This window comes from Elgaria multicarinata, chromosome 3, assembly GCF_023053635.1.
Source record: "Elgaria multicarinata webbii isolate HBS135686 ecotype San Diego chromosome 3, rElgMul1.1.pri, whole genome shotgun sequence".
Taxonomy (NCBI): Eukaryota; Metazoa; Chordata; class Lepidosauria; order Squamata; family Anguidae; genus Elgaria; species Elgaria multicarinata.
Window position 1 is genome coordinate 160768176 of NC_086173.1, and position 16569 is coordinate 160784744.

Genomic DNA, 16569 nt, shown 5'->3' on the forward strand with positions numbered 1-16569 from the left:
CGGTGACCAGCCAAGCTCGTTTTCTTTGTGCAAAAATAACAGCAGTTTTGTGGTTTTGCGAATGCACAGACACGAGGGAACGTAAAGGATGCAAGACAGACAGACTCCTGCAAAACTGCACTTGCGTTCAGAAACCCCAGTCTTTTTTGGGGGTGGGTGGGGGTGGGGTGGGAGAGAGTTCCGATTCCTAGACCAGAGCCCCAAGGTTTGGGTCCGCCTCTTCCTGCCCTGCCTACTCCCTTGCAAAGTGAGTCTTCTGAATGTACTTTTTCTTCGCCCCCGGGAGTGGCTGCAGCTTCGGAAGCTGGGAGGAAACGGATCCCTTTTGGAGCGGGCGACCGGGTGAGTTGCATGTCCAAGAGGAGCAGGATGAAGGAGGCGATCCTCGCCTGGGTATAAAGTAAGGGATCAAGGAACCAAGGGATCCCTTAGCCCAGTAAGAGAGAGAGAGAGTTTGCTTGCTTGCAAGCAAAATCATGGCGAGAGAGAGGAGGGATCTAGTTGCCCATTCTCCAAAGGAGGACTTTATTTATTCCATTACTGCCTCTTCTTTCTTCCGAAGAGCTCAAGCTGGCATATATGGTTCTTCTCTCCCAGCCGCCCGTTCCCATTTTGTCGACACAACAGCCCTGCGAGGTAGATTAGACGACGATGATTTAAATTTACCTAGTGGTAGCTTGCCGGCTGAATTCAGATTTGAACCCGGGTCTGGTTAGCTAGGGTGACCCTATGAAAACGAGGACAGGGCTCCTGTATCTTTAACAGTTGTATTGAAAAGGGAATTTCAGCAGGTGTCATTTGCATATATGGGCAACCTGGGGCAATTTCCTCTTCATCACAACAGTAAAACCTGCAGGTGCCCTGCCCTCTTTTAAATCTAGTCATTCTAGTGTAGCTCCTGCAGCTTTAACTGTGGTGATGAAGAGGGAGTTTCACCAGGTTCCCCATATGTACAAATGACACCAGCTGAAATTCCCTTTTCTCTGCAACTTTTAAAGATACAGGAGCCCAGTCCTCCTTTTCATAGGGTCACCCTAGGTTAGCGCTTGCTGCGAGCTGTAGGACTTTTTTTCTGTCTCAACTTGTATAGGATGGCACCCTTAGACGTCTTTTTAAGTGACTCAAAAGGCTTCCCTGGTTTATTTGACAAAATTTTAAAAAAAAAGACTTTTAAAAACTACTTTTAATAAGCACATAGCAGCCAACATTTTAGAAGAGGCATCTCTCCCAAAGTCCTTTTCTTTTACACAGAGCTTCTGTTTAGCGGAGTAGAGGCTGGTTTTATAGATAGATATTTTATGGAAGCTGCATTGGGTAGCTCTCTAAAAGAGAATTAGGACTTGAGCTGTCCAAATTTGCTGATGACACCAAATTATTTAGGGATTGTGAGGAGCTCCAAAAGGATCTCTTCGAACTGGGAGAGTGGGCATCCAAATGACAAATGATGTTCAATGTAAGCAGTGCAGATTGATGCACCTTGGGGCAAAAATTCCCACCTTCAAGTATAATCTGATGGGATGTGAGCTACCGGTGATCGATGAAAGAAGAGATCTTGGGGTTGTGGTGGACAGCTTGATGAAAATGTCCACCCAGTGTGCGGCCGCTGTAAAGAAGGCAAACTCCATGTTAGGCATTATTAGAAAAAGAATTGAGAATAAAACTGCCGAGATCACGCTGCCTTTATACAAATCTGTGGTGCGACTACTCTTGAAATACTGTGTGCAGTTCTGGTCACCACATCTAAAACAAAAAAGATTTTGTAGAGCTGGAAAAAGTGCAGAAAATGGCAACTAAAATGATCAAGGGGCTGGAGCATCTCCCCTTTGAGGGAGGATTACAACAGCTGACCATGGCATCCTATACATTTCTACTTTGATGTAAGACCTGTTGTGTCATAGAATCATAGAATAGCAGAGCTGGAAGGGGCCTATAAGGCCATCTAGTCCAACCCCCCTGATCAATGCAGGAATCCACTCTAAAGCATCCCTGGCAGATGCTTGTCCTCTTGAAGGCCTCTAGTGTGGGAGAGGACACTGTGGGGTCCTGTGGGGTGGACTCCCAACTTCCTTGGAGGAAATTGCGCCCTAAGATTTCTTTGACCAGGTGATGTTCCTATGTACAGAGCCTTCAAGGTGGCTTAGGGCATCATAATAAATCCATTTACAAACAGATGCAAATAAAAGCTATTTAAAAACACAGCCACCCAAGCCAAGGTGAGAGAAATGGAATCGGGAGGAAGGAAAAAAATCAATCATCCTTGGCCAGTTACATACTCTCTCTGTCTCTCTGTGTGTGTCGAAACCTACCTCACAGAGTTGTCATATGAGTAAAATGGAATGTGAGGGAGAACGTTATATGTTGACTTGAACTTTTTGGAGAAAAGTTGCGATGTAAATGTAATAAACAAGTGGAACCTGCAACAAAATGTTGCAGTGTGGAGTGTTCCTGTTCAGGGAGCTAGCAAGCCATGACTTTTTAAAAAAGAAACCCCATTCCCCCCCCCCCAAATCACTTAGCACTACATGGCCTCTGAGCATGCTCAGTCTTCAAAGAGCTGTATTTTTTTGCGGGGGGGGGGGTTCCACTCCACCCCCACCTTAGGGTTTTCTCCCCTGAAGCTTTTTTGTACTAATTTAATTTTTATGTTTTCCCCAAGTCGGCCGATATCTCCGTGTCGTGGGTGGGTGGTGCTGTTTTGGCTGTGTAAGGATCATCATTTGAGAATTGGATTTTTAATTAGTATATAGCAGCTTTCCCTGACCTGGTGCCCTCCAAATGTTGTGGACTACAATTCCCAACATTCCTGGCCATTGGCCTTGCTGGCTGGAGTTGAAGTTCACATTAAAGTTTGACCCAAAGAAAGTTGGTCTCGTTGTAAGCCACTGTAACAGAGGCAACCACAACTGTTTTAGTCTAATGGCCTGTTACATACAGGGCCTGTTCAGACGTCATCCTAAATCATGATACTGAAGCGTTTCGATCTCACTGTGGTGGCTTAGCATGTCATATGGGGTAGGGTGACAATATGAAAAGGAGGACAGGGCTCCTGTATCTTTAACAGTTGCATAGAAAAGGGAATTTCAGCCGGTGTCATTTGTATATATGGGGAACCTGGTGAAATTTCCTGTTCATCACCACAGTTAAAGCTGCAGGTGCCCTGGCCTCTTTTAAATCTGGTCACTCTAGTATAGCTCCTGCAGCTTTAACTGTGGTGATGAAGAGGGAATTTCACCAGGTTCTCCAAATATACAAATGACATCTTCTGAAATTCTCTTCTCTATGCAACTGTTAAAGATACAGGAGCCCTGTCCTCCTTTTCGTAGGGTCACCCTACTAAGTTATCTGATAACAGGCTTCCCGCAACTGGTGACCTCCAGAGATTTTGGACTTCAACTCCCAGCATTCCTGACCATTGTCTGGGGCTGATGGGAGTTGAAGTTCAAAACCTCTGGAAGCCGGGGAAGGCTAGTATGTCGAACTAGTAATTCTTACTTAATGGGTCTCCGTAAAGGAGGGAGAAAGCTTGCTAAAAAGCTGATGTGGCATTTGTAAGCAAGCATTATAGTGAAGGGTGGTTTTTTTTAGTGGTTTGAGACTTTGGCTTCTCATTTAACGGGGGGTGGGAGCATAAGCCTACATAACAGCTACTGGGATCTCTTAAGGATAAAAAAGAAATGGAATGTTTTAAGTCTAGGGGAAAGGGGTCTGAACTTGTATCTGGTGCATTTTCTGAGGGATTTGTTTTCCGGAGAGATAATTTTATTTATTTATTTTATTTAAAACATTTCCTGGCTACCTTTCAGGGCAGAGTCCCTCACAAGGCGTCTTAAAACAATAAAATACATAAAATATTAAAACAAACTATTAAAAGCAATAAAACATGTTCACAATAAAATAGCAATTAAAACAATAAAACCAGCAGGAACAGCAATATCAGCAATAACAGTATACATCATGGGAAAGCCATGGTAAAATAAAATGTTTTTAAGCCCTTCTTGAAAGCCTGCAAGGATGGTACATGGGTTTGGGACCACCGCAGAGAAGGCCCTGTCCTATGTGGATACCCACATAATTGCTCTCACAGGTGGGCAACTGAGAAGGGCCTCTCTTTCTGAAATTAAAGTGCAGGCAGGCCGATATGGGTGAAGGCAATCCTTCAAGTAACTAGGCCCCAAACCGTTTAGGGCTTTAAATGTCAAATCAGCAGTTTGAATGTGAGTTCTCAAACCACTTCCTCTGTTTTTAAACTGTTCTTTCTGCTGCCGTACTACGTTTCTGTTGGAAGGCAGATATAGCTAAAGGTCTGGGGTTGCCTGATCCAAACCAAAGGTTGTCACACAGAGGAGGGCCAGGATCTCTTCTCGATCCTCCCAGAGTGCAGGACACGGAATAACGGGCTGAAGTTACAGGAAGCCAGATTCCGGTTGGACATCAGGAAAAACGTCCTGACTGTTGGAGCAGTATGACAATGGAACCAGTTACCTAGGGAGGTTGTGGGCTCTCCCACCCTAGAGGCCTTCAAGAGGCAGCTGGACAACCATCTGTCAGGGATGCTTTAGGGTGGATTCCTGCATTGAGGAGGGGGTTGGACTCGATGGCCTTAGAGGCCCCTTCCAACTCTACTATTCTATGATTCTATGATCCTGCGATTATCTTCTCCCATTCAGGATGGAGGGTGGTAAGGCTGGAGTGGGTGGGTTAGGGGCTCCTGCTTCCATCCAGGGTCCGGGTATGCCTTCAGTAAAACAGCATCAGAGCTGGAGTCCATGAGGCCTTCCTTTCAAGGCTCTTGAAACTTTAAACATTTCTTTCTTTATTGCATTTCTATACAACTTTTCTGAAGCCAACAAGGTGATTTACAGAGATTTCAGAATTTTTTTAAAAAAGCGTAATGACAAAAGACAACATAGCAAAACACAACCTCTAAAGGCCATGACAACCATTTAAAAAGGCAAGTTAAAGAGATGTGTCTCTTGATCCCTGTGTTGAATGCAGAAAGAGTGGGGACCAGTTGCCACTTCAAAGGGATCATGTTCGAGACATTACACCCCCACCCCCCGGAAAGTTATTCTGGGGAACCATAGATTTTTCACCAGTCATGGCATCAAGACCATCAAACTATGGTTAATCTTAACTATGGTTTAGTTTGAAACAAGCTCATTTTAAACCATATGTTATGAAGCTGACTTGTTCCAGCACGGTTTAAAAGTATTCCGGACTTTTGGAAGTGTTTAGATTCCCCGTTTTGTAATGTTCAGTGGCTGTAACTTTGTCCCTAAGTATCAAACCCCCCCCCCCATATTTTATAAATACACCTGTAATAAAGAGACTCGTCCCATAGATTTCTAGGTTTGTGCAATGTGCATTCTTACAGCTAAAGTCATATTAGCCAGACTTCTCCTTTTGTCATGCTAGCTTTCTAGGTGCAAGGAGTTGTTTTGCTTTATTTTTGAGCGGCGGAGCATTCTGTCACAGGACCCTCCGACTGCGGTCAGAAGCGGTACAGCCCAGACCGTAGGCTGACTACCTCAGCAAGGCCTCTGTGTACATAGCTTCTCCCATTTCCAAATTCTGCTCTCTCCCTTAGGGAAACTTGTCGCTCTCTTTTTAATGCGGAGTATTTGAGACCCCGGGGGTTGTCGTGGGATAAGCCTTTTGCGGTGACGTGGGCAAGAAAACCCAAACCAGACGAATCCAGAGGTCCCTTCTCTTGTTGGATGTGTTTGGGAGATTCCATCTCTTGAGCCGGAGTAAAGAGAGAGAAAAATGGCTGCTGAGGAGGCAGCTTCTATCCTCCAGGAGAAGAGTATCCGGGAATTCCTTCAGCGGAAACCAGGAGAGGAGATTAAACAGGAGCCGTGCGAGGGGCAAATTCAGCGGTGGGAGGTCCAGTGGCAGGAATTCCTGAAGACAGTGGAGTCTCCTCAGTCAGGATTGGGAGCGCCATCGATGCCAGACGAGCCCACCCCATGGGACGATGCCAAGGCCTTCCTGGCCTCCTTCGAGCAAGTGGCCGAAGCCTGCCGGTGGCCCAAAGAAGAGTGGGTGACCCGACTCCTGCCGGCCCTCAGCGGTGAGGCCAAGCAGGCCTTTAGCAGCCTGGAGGGCCGAGACAGGAAGGATTATGGGAAAGTGAAGGCGGCCATCTTGCAAGGGGATGCCATCAGCAGAGAGAAGCAGCGCCAGCACTTCAGGCATTTCCGCTACCACGAGGCCGAGGGGCCGAGAGGGGTTTATAACCGGCTCCAAGAACTTTGCCGGCGATGGCTGAAGGTGGAGAGGCACTCCAAGGAGCAGATCCTGGAGCTGCTGATCTTAGAACAGTTCCTGACTGTCCTGCCCCCGGAGATCCAGGGCTGGGTGAGAGAACGTGGCCCGGGGTCCTGTGCCCAAGCGGTAGCCCTGGCTGAGGATTTCCTCTGGATGCAAAGAGAGTCTTTGCGATGGGAACAACAGGTGAGACCTTTTCCCCCCTGCTGCTGCTGTTGAATGTATTACGGCCTATGGGGAGAGGTTTGGCCCATTTTGAGGCCCCATCTATACCTGTAAGCAGAGCAAGGTGGTGACATCCTGAAATGGTAAGGACTAATGCGTTTATTTCAAAGGTTTATAGGCCACCTCATCCCAAGCAGGCTTATGTCTGTACAAGAATGTATAGGTTATCAGAAATCAATAAAACTGCCATTCTAAAACGAGTAAAATGTTATGACGTTAACAACAGTAGCAGTTAAGACCAAACAGAGTGCCAGATATTCTTAAAAAGCCGCTTGAAATATTAAAAAGGTTTCGAGGCCCGTTCTAAATGTTGGAAAGTGTGATGTGACTTACAGCAGAATTGCTTTGTATACAGAGAAAGTGCGGCAGCATAGCATTTGGTATTTGTGACAATAAGCGCAGGCTCGAGCCAGCTTAAAAAGAAGTTCACATCAACTTTATTAGTGCTTTAATGCACATTAGAGAAACACATGACGTGTGCTTGTTGCAAAGGCAAGAGGGCAGAAAGAGGAAGAAGGAAGAGGAAGCTAGAGGACAACAAGGGATGAGCTAGACAAGCCGCTGTTGGCCTTGGAACACGTTCTGTATTGCCCCCTAGTATCTGGAGGCCAGAAGAGTTCCTATTATCCAACACTAAAAGGAAGTAAAGAGATCATATGCATCTCCTTATGGTGGGGGAGTTCCACAAATACTGAAAAGGCCCAATCTTGTACCCTCCAATTTAACAGATCTTGAGGGTTGGGTCCACAGGAAGGATTGCAAGTGGGGGTGATGAGTGAGAGAACTACATTTTTTGAACGCTTCCCACATAAATTCGTTACGAGTAGAATTTGTAGCACTTCAGAAAGGAAGATGGTAGGTTTGGGTTCGGGTTTTGGTTTTTTACTTGCAGAGAAATTAGACAGTTGCACGCACACACACACACACACACACACACGGGTTCAGAGGAGGGCAACCAGGATGACCAGGGGTCTGGAAACAAAGCCCTATGAAGAGAGACTGAAAGAACTGGGCATGTTTAGCCTGGAGAAGAGAAGATTGAGGGGAGACATGAGAGCACTCTTCAAATACTTAAATGGTTGTCACACAGAGGAGGGCCAGGATCTCTTCTCGATCCTCCCAGAGTGCAGGACACGGAATAACGGGCTCAAGTTAAAGGAAGCCAGATTCCAGCTGGACATCAGGAAAAGCTTCCTGACTGTTAGAGCAGTACGACAATGGAATCAGTGACCTAGGGAGGTTGTGGGCTCTCCCACACTAGAGGCCTTCAAGAGGCAGCTGGACAACCATCTGTCAGGGATGCTTTAGGGTGGATTCCTGCATTGAGCAGGGGGTTGGACTCTATGGCCTTGTAGGCCCCTTCCAACTCTGCTATTCTATGATTCTATGGACATCCCGTTCTCAGCATCCAACCACCTCATTCTGCCTCAGGTGCAGCTGAAACCTGAAGAGGTCTTGATCATCCCGCAAGACGGAATCCAGTGGGCCTGCTGGACGTGAGAGTGCCGGGGGGGGGGCAGATAAAGACAGTCCCCTTCTTCTCTGCTGTTGTTCTGCCATTCCCAGTTTTTCGGTGCGGTTTCAGGGTCTGCTCCTTCTTGCTGTTTCAGGTGGCGACTGCAGCGGTGCCCTTGCCAGAAGTGGTCGCCTCCCAGGCGGAGGCAGAGCCGGCTTCCTCGGAGGCCGGGAAGAGGCCTCTGTGCATGGTAGTCAAGCAGGAGTCTGATGCTGGAAACGTGGGCTCACATGGTAAGTGAAATACCAGGCGACTGAAAAAAATGTGTGGCACTTGCGTTCTGAGGCAGTTGAATGCTTTTTAAAAAATAAATCATTATCATTATCCCCCTTCTGTTATGCACTAATAATGATAACAGCTTTATGAATATGGATCTTCATATAGTCAAAATGGCACAACGAGAGCTTCGGCTATTGGGCAGTATAAAAATGTAATAAATAAATAAATAAATAAATTTAAAATAAAATAAAATAAAATAAATAAATCCATGCAGAAGAGGCCGGTATCAGTCGTCTTGGGGTAACCCAGAGGTTTGCAGAAGTACAACAGATGTTTAGGGGAAAAAATACTGTATTGCTAACTTTTAGTGATAAACCAAAACCAAAAGGAGGTAAACATCCAAAACAGGTCAGAAGTGTTGGGTTTCTCCAAACCTCCTGCCTTCTTGGGAGACAATAACGAGGCCTGCTAAGTAATCCACAATGTTTTATTTAAGCAATAAACATCTTTTCCCGCCTGAAGAGAGTCTAATCTTTAGGAACTTTCTCCATAGGCAGAATTATGCAAACTAAGCGAGACAATTGTCCTTTCAAGAAGAATGGAAAGCCCTTTCCCAAGACACGTTAACTTCAGAGAGACTAGTTCTGAGGCAGCTTCTGATGGGATGCCAGCCGGGCTGACTTTCTCTTGCCTTCCTTTAGCTCCACCTGTTTTAGTCTGCAGCGTACTCTAAGATCGGCTAGCCTCTCCGTGCCCTCCTCCTCGGAAGAATATTGGCTTCCTACTGACGGTGTATTGTTTGCCCTTGAGGAGATAAGCTCTGGAGGGGGGTCATTCCCAGCTGAAGAGCCCGTGAGAACTTTCTCCCCCGCTGGTACAGGCTGGCCTGTTTCTGGTGCCAACTCCTCTACTTCAGAGTCTGATTCTGATTGATCACCCGAAACACCTTCCTCCAACCCAGGGGGAGCAGGGCTAGGCATGACAAGAAGGAAGAGAAATGAGTTCTCAAAATATTTATTTTCAAGAAGCCCGACACATTTCGGCCTATACTTTATTCTAAGGCCTTCCTCTGGGCGCTGTATCACTGATAATACAATAAAATACAATAAGATAACACGTGATATTAAAATATTCTCTTGCTGTTAGGTTAATTAAGTATATTGCCACAAGGGCATATTTATACTGTATTTCTTCGATTCTAAGACGCCATCGATTGTAAGATGCACACTAATTTCAGTACCACCAACAGAAAAAAAGCTTTGATTCTAAGAAATAATAAACACACCCGCGATTCTAGGACGCACCCTGTTCTTAGAGATGTTTATATGGGGGGAAAAGTGTGTCTTAGAATCGAAGAAATACGGTATTAAAAACTTTTTAATATAATAAGGTGCCTCTAGAGCCTATGCATATAGGCTCTGGCCACAGTATTCTGGGGCAGCTTAGTAGGCTAGTAAAATTGTTTGCAGGCTAGAAACTTTTAGGGGTTTATTTACAAGCCTGGTTAATTCAGCTCAGTTCCTAGTTTGGAGGCTGTGTTCTCCCTTCTGCCTTTTTCAAGCCTCTCTCCATTCCAGCAGGTGATTCCTGGCAGAGTGAGAACAGCAGGGAACTGCTTAGGGTCCCGTCAGAAATGGCTGAGCACCAAAAGCTGGAAGAGATCCTTGGAAATCAAGGTGCACCAAGGAGGAGGATGAGAAATCACCAAACAGACAAGTGGAAGAAGAACCCAATTGCTTGTCAGGGTGCCGGGTTCCATAATGCTTCCGCCCCAGAAGACAAAGCGAACGAAAAGAGGAAGTATAAGTGTAATGTCTGCGGGAAATTCTTCAGTTATAAGTCAAGCCTTAAAATACACCTCAGAATCCACACAGGAGAGAAACCGTATAAATGCCTGGAGTGCGGAAAGAGCTTTATTCGGAGTGATCTCCTGGCTTCGCACCAAAGAATCCACACGGGAGAGAAACCCTACAGCTGCTCATACTGCGGAAAGAGCTTCTGCGATCTGTCCACCCTCATTAAACATCGACGAATTCACACTGGGGAAAAGCCGTACGTATGTATGGAGTGTGGGAAGAGCTTCAGTCAGAAGGCAATCCTTAATTCACACCAACGAATCCACACGGGGGAGAAACCGCATAAATGCATGGAGTGTGGAAACAGCTTCAGTCGAAGCACCTACCTGGCTTCCCATCAAAGAATACACATGGGAGAGAGAACGTATAAAAACGTAGACTGTAACAGGAGCTTTTCAGAGCAATCCAGCCTTATTCACCATCAGAGAATTCATGTTGAGGAGAACCCATATAAATGCCCCGAATATGCCCCAAATTTACATCAGCATGCGTCATGCATAGCACATCAGAAAGTGTACACATTGAGCGACACTATCAATGTTTTTGAACGTGGGGAGAAACTTCAGCTGGAGGCAACATCTTACGAGACTTGTGAGCATCCTAGTAATTAGTCTCTTGACTTGTCGCCTATGGCGAGTTGACTTTGCCTCCTGGTGACCAGATGAGCTTCCGCTCCAGCAGGGATTACAGCCACATGTGTAACTGCCATCATTGCAGAAAGGGGCAACATTATAAATGCTTGAACGGTTTCTGGTGGAAATACAATCAGGGGCAGTAGTACATGTTGCTGGTACTTGGTAACTGGCTATAGGCTTCTCAGGTTTGAGGAAAAGACGAATGTCGAGTACTGTCTATCCTCTGGCACCACCTCCACATTTTCATTCACCACACCTACTCCTCAAGCAGACCTTCTTCTCCCTTGTTTAGGTCTGGGCTTTTGTCAAAATAGATTTGGTCAAATTAAACTCAAATATTGTCATGCACTCTCAGATATTGTCAAATACTGGTCAGATATTTTAAAACGTTACCTCCCGTGAAGGAACCCTGGAGGAACAACTTTTGAGTTATCCCACTTCTGTTCCCAAATGTGGCATAATCACAAAGGGTTTCCATGCTGTTTCCTTTTTAACACTTTGAGGCTTGGATCTTCGGAACTCCCCTCCACAAGGCTGTCTTAACAAACAAACAAAAAACCCTCTCCCACCCTTATTTTTATTTTTTATTTTAGCAGTTTTATCCCACCCTTTAGCCAAAAAGGCTCTCAAGGCAGCTTACAAAAGATTTCTTAAGACAGTCCCTGCCCACAGGCTTACAACCCTAGAGGCCTTCAAGAGGCAGCTGGACAGCCATCTGTCAGGGATGCTTTAAGGTGGATTCCTGCATTGAGCAGGGGGTTGGACTGGATGGCCTTTTAGGCCCCTTCCAACTCTACGATTCTATAAAACCACTGCCACCAAAATAAACCTGGTATATCTTATATACTGCATTAGCCTGGTAAAGAAGACCAAGGCATGGGATGGGATTGACACTACCACTAGAGACGAAATAACTGAAGCTAAGAAGTTTAGGAAAGGATTTCTATACATATGGGAATAGAGTGTCGTTTTTCCAATAATAGGATGGGAATGCTTAAGGGCGCAAACCTAAACAGGAAAAAGTTCTACAACTCCCCTCAGTTCAGACAACGTGGTTTTTTTAGAGCTCCCCGGCGGAGTTTTTACACCACCATTGAGAAATGTGTTGCCTGGCAGGAAAGCACGCAACGGTGGAGGGTTTTTTTTTGGGGGGGGGGGGAAACACTCCACGCAGAATATCCATGCTGTGCAGAGGAGAGTTTCGGCACAACTGTTGTGTTGCCTGTGGAGGGCTCCATGGAGTTTCCCATTGCGTTGACTTTTCCCACTAGATACAGAGTTTCCTGGCAAGAGCGGCGAAAGGAGCACATGCCGCTCTAGGAGAGCTGCCGGGATTGTGGTTTTTTCCCCAGCAATGGCTGATGGGATACCATCGGGGGGAGGAGAGAGGGCGGGGGAACTGTCACTCCAACATCGCAATGGATTTTACTCAACTCCACGGTAGCCCACAGTCACACAACGGTGGAGTTAGAACATGTTGTGTGGTGGAGTACCCCCTACAAACCCAACCGTTGAGTGGAAGAAGTCCTTTTATTTTATGATAGCACTCTTCAAATACTTAAAAGGTTGTCACATAGAGGAGGGCCAGGATCTCTTCTCAATCCTCCCAGAGTGCAGGACACGGAATAACGGGCTCAAGTTAAAGGAAGCCAGATTCCGGCTGGACATCAGGAAAAACTTCCTGACTGTTAGAGCAGTACGACAATGGAATCAGTTGCCTGGTGAGATTGTGGTCTCTCCCACACTAGAGACATTCAAGAGGCAGCTGGACAACCACCTGTCAGGGATGCTTTAGGGTGGATTCCTGCATTGAGCAGGGGGTTGGACTCGATGGCCTTGTAGGCCCCTTCCAACTCTGCTATTCTCTGATTCTATGATTTCTCTTGAATCTCCCACCAACCAGCTTCGTGGGATAACCCCTTTGAGTTCTAATATTATGGGAGAGGAAGAAAAATGTCTCCTTATCAACATTTTCCATAAAATGCATAATTTTGTACACCTCTATCATGTCTCCCCTCAGCCTCCTTTTTTCCAAGCTAAACAATCCCAGTTGTTGTAACCTTCCCTCATAGGGGAGATACTCCAGCCCCTTCATAATTTTAGTTGCCCTTTTCTGGACTTTTGCCTTGTTCGTGAAAATGCTCTCATGCGTTCTTTGTAGTCATACACAATTTTTTTAAAAAAGCGGGAGTAGGATTTTTCTTCATTTGTATGTGCCTCTCCATGGCGAATTCACCATTTCAAAGGCTTCATAATCAATAAAAACCATCAGAGGATTCGTAAGGGAGGTGTTCTTGATTTGTTCAACGTGGAGGGTTGAGAATAGCTTTTTAAATATTTCTTTCTCTTTGGCTCTTGTAAGTCAGTGATGGCCATTTCCTTCAGGTTTGTTTACAATATTTATTTATTATTTATTTATTTAGAGTATTTATATGCTGCTCCCCATTGAAAAATTTCGGAGCGGTGTGCAAGATAAAATGAAAATAAAAAGAGAATAAAACAGTTAAAACAAATTTTAAAAGAAGCCAATACAGAGATTCAAGGCTGCATATTAAGGAAAGGCTTCCTGGAATAAAGATGTTTTCAGGAGGCGCCGAAAGGAGTACAATGTTTATAGACCGCGCTCTATCTAAAATAGATTCCAGAACGGTGAACGTAGGAATAAAATGAGTAAAAAGATTTAAACGGCAAATTACAATGGCTCAATTTAAAACAATACTAATAAGGGTGGCTGGTCGGTTGAGGAATGCTACCTGGAAAAGGGTTTTCAGGAGATGCCGGAAGCAGCACAGTGTTGGCGACTGCCTGACCTCCAGAGGCTGGAAGTTCTACAGAAAGGGGGCCACCACACCGAAGGCTCTTCTCCGGATGGACTCCTATTGGGCTATAGGTCCATGCAGAACCACCAGGAGCATGGCCTCTGATGACCTCACGGATCAGGCAGATTGATAAGGGAGAAGGCGCTCTCTCAGGTATCCTGGTCCCAAGTTTAGGGCTTTGTACACGAGTACCAAAACCTCAAACCTGGTCTGACAGCCAGTAGGCAGCCAGTTCAGTTCCCTCAGCAAAGGAATTACATACGGAAAAGGGGGCAGCTTCCAATAACGGCCAAGTTGCTACATCCTACACTAGCTCCAGCTTCTGGAGCAGTCTTAAGGGCAGTCCCACATAGAGTGTGTTGTAGTAATCCAGACTTGTGGTTGAGCTGGTGGGGAGCGGAAGGGCAGATCCCCCCCCCCAAATCTGGCTCTTCAAGAACCACAGCTTTCCTGCTCCATAACATCATCTTCCCATCCCGTAGCATGGGGGTGCAAAACCTTAAGCCCAGGGCCAAATCTGGCTCACCTGGGCTTCTAATCCATCCCTCTGGTGTTCCTCAATTGGTCACTGCCCCTTTCCCCCATGATTGATCATTTGGTGGCTTCTCATCTTTTGTGAAGTCCCCCCTATTCTAAAAGATTGAAGTGCCTCTCCTAAGGCTTAATGACAGGCAATAGGAGCTTGAAGCTAAAGTATGCTGGTCTGTTTGTCCCCGCCCCTTTTGCCCCTGAGTGCCACTGGAATGCGGCCCCTGAGAAGTGAATTTCGACCCTCAGGATGAAAAAGGTTCTTTACCTTTGCCCTGGCGCAAGCTTCCCTAATCTGTTTGGGTACTCCCGCTGGTTTGGGATGATGGGAGTTGTAGTCCCAACACATCTGGAAGGCTGCAGAACCTCTCGGTGGTCAACAAACTTTGGGGAGCCAGCTAAAATGGTGTTGTGTTTCTCAGAAAACTCCTGCTTTCGATGGGAGGCAAATGACGAGGCCGGCTAGGTAATCTGCAAAGCTTTTATTAAGCAACAAACATCTCTTCTACTTGAAGAGAGTCTAATCTCTTGGAAACTTCCCCCTAGGCAAAACTATGCAAACTAAGTGAGACAATTGTCTGACCAAGAAGAACAGGAAGCCCCTTCCCAAACGCCGTAACTTCAGAGAGCCTGGTGTGGAGGCAGGTTCTGGCACAATCCTAGTCGGACTGACTTTCTCACGCCTTCCTTCCGCTCCGTGCGTTTTAGCTTCCAGCGGACCCTAGCATCAGCTAGCTTGTCGGGGTGCTCTCCCTGAGTGTGTAGGATTTGGCCTTGAGGAGATAAGCTCTGGAGAGGGCTGACTTCCAGCTGGGGAATCGCCCGTGAGAGCTTCCTCCCCCACTGGTACAGGCTGGCTGGTGTCTGGCGCTGCGTCTTCTAGTTCCGAATCTGATTCTGATAGATTACCTGAAACACCTTCTCCCAAAACAGGGGCAGTAGGGTTAGACATGACACATGGCATGGTTCCTGTTGACTCTACCTCTCCTCTAAGGGGGAGATCTTCACTGATCCATATCAATAAATCAGGTCTAGTCAGGGGCAGGTCTTTGGTGCAGCTCATGGGTCTTATTCGCCCATTTTAGATCAAGCCACCCCAAAATACTTTGCATTACAGCAGGGAACAAATAATATATTGTTGCTGGGAAAATCCAGTTATCCCCCAGCTACTGGGTGCATTCGCATGTTACGCTAAGCTACCCTGAGAAGAAGCCACGGCGGGTGGGTGGCTTGCCCCTTACTCCTGACAGATGGTTGTCCACTTGGTGGCTTCCTGTGCCTTGTTTCTCTCTCAGTCCTCCAGACATGTGTCCCAGGGGCCCAGGGCCGGTGCCAGGCTATTTTGCGCCCTAGGCAAGGTGAGCTACTTTCACACACACACCCAAAAAATGTCAACTTTGATTTTTAAGAACATATGTTTCCTGGAAAAAATAAAAACTTGAAACTGCTAAATTTATTTTGAAGTGCAAGAAATACATCATGCCAATTATAGCAAACAAATTGGAAAGGAACATCTATGGGTCTAAAATGCATTATTTAACAGGAATATCACCGCCCAGAGAGCTCCGGCTATTGGGCGGTATAGAAATGTAATAAATAAATAAATAAATAAATAAATATCACCTCCAAATCATCTCCCCCAACTCACACGCGCGCGCGCACACACACACTCAGCATCACTCACTCCAAACAAACACACGAACACATGCATTTACTCAAAGACCCCATGCGTGCCATTCACCCATACATTCTCTCTCTCTCTCTTCCGGGTGCGTTCTGGAAGTCCGAACATGGAGCCGCCCCACCCCCAATCCAGCGTCCCTGGCTTCGCTTCAGCTGGGTGGGCGCCATCTCGCCCACCCAAGCCCAGCTGAATCCTCGGGCCAGGCTGGCTCACAGCCAAAGCGTGTGAATGCTGCGCTGTGCCCGGCGCCCCTCTTAGCTTGGCGCTCTAGGCGGCCGCCTGAGTGGCCCCTATGGTAGCACCGGCCCTGCAGGGGTCTTTGCAGCAGAAATCCTCGTCAGCATCCATTCTGTAATTAATCCACTGCACTTGCTGGCTGACTAAGGAAACTCCCTTTCTCCGGCATTGGATCGCAAAAAGGAAATAATTTCCCGAGTCCTTATGAACATGGGAAGGTGTTCACAAGCTTTTAATTTCTATTCTTCCTGCTACGAAATTTGCGCAAATTTCCCCTCTGTTCTACTGCTCTGCATGAAATTGGTGCAAATTGTTTTGTCTACATCAGGTACTGAAGCAAAACTGAGATGGTTATGGGTATATATGAATTTTATTGTTTTAGAGCCTCACTGCTTGGCCGGGCAGAGCTGGGATCCAGGGAACTGCACAGTTTCATCATGTGTCACAAAAAGGAAAAAAAATCTAATCCTTCTTCAGACAACAACAATGAATGACAAACGACCTGTGAAGGCATCTTAGCAAGCAAAAGAAAAATGCATTTTGCTAACTATTTACCTAAGTCATTGTTTACTATTTTCTT

General features: G+C 46.2%; 1 protein-coding gene across 2 annotated transcripts; it reads left to right on the forward strand.

The window, feature by feature from the left end:
• The first annotated feature begins 255 nt into the window (after positions 1 to 255).
• On the forward strand, positions 256 to 11069 carry LOC134396204 (zinc finger protein 24-like). Of its 2 annotated transcripts, none has more exons than XM_063122614.1 (4): positions 256 to 342; positions 5588 to 6456; positions 8106 to 8244; positions 9808 to 11069. In XM_063122614.1, the coding sequence occupies exons 2-4, from the start codon at positions 5767 to 5769 to the stop codon at positions 10695 to 10697; spliced, it is 1719 nt and encodes a 572-aa protein (XP_062978684.1). In that variant the 5' UTR covers positions 256 to 342; positions 5588 to 5766; the 3' UTR covers positions 10698 to 11069. The 2 variants fall into 2 exon arrangements, with proteins under 2 accessions (XP_062978684.1, XP_062978685.1); XM_063122615.1 differs by having other exon boundaries at positions 9811 to 11069.
• The last annotated feature ends 5500 nt before the right edge of the window (positions 11070 to 16569 follow it).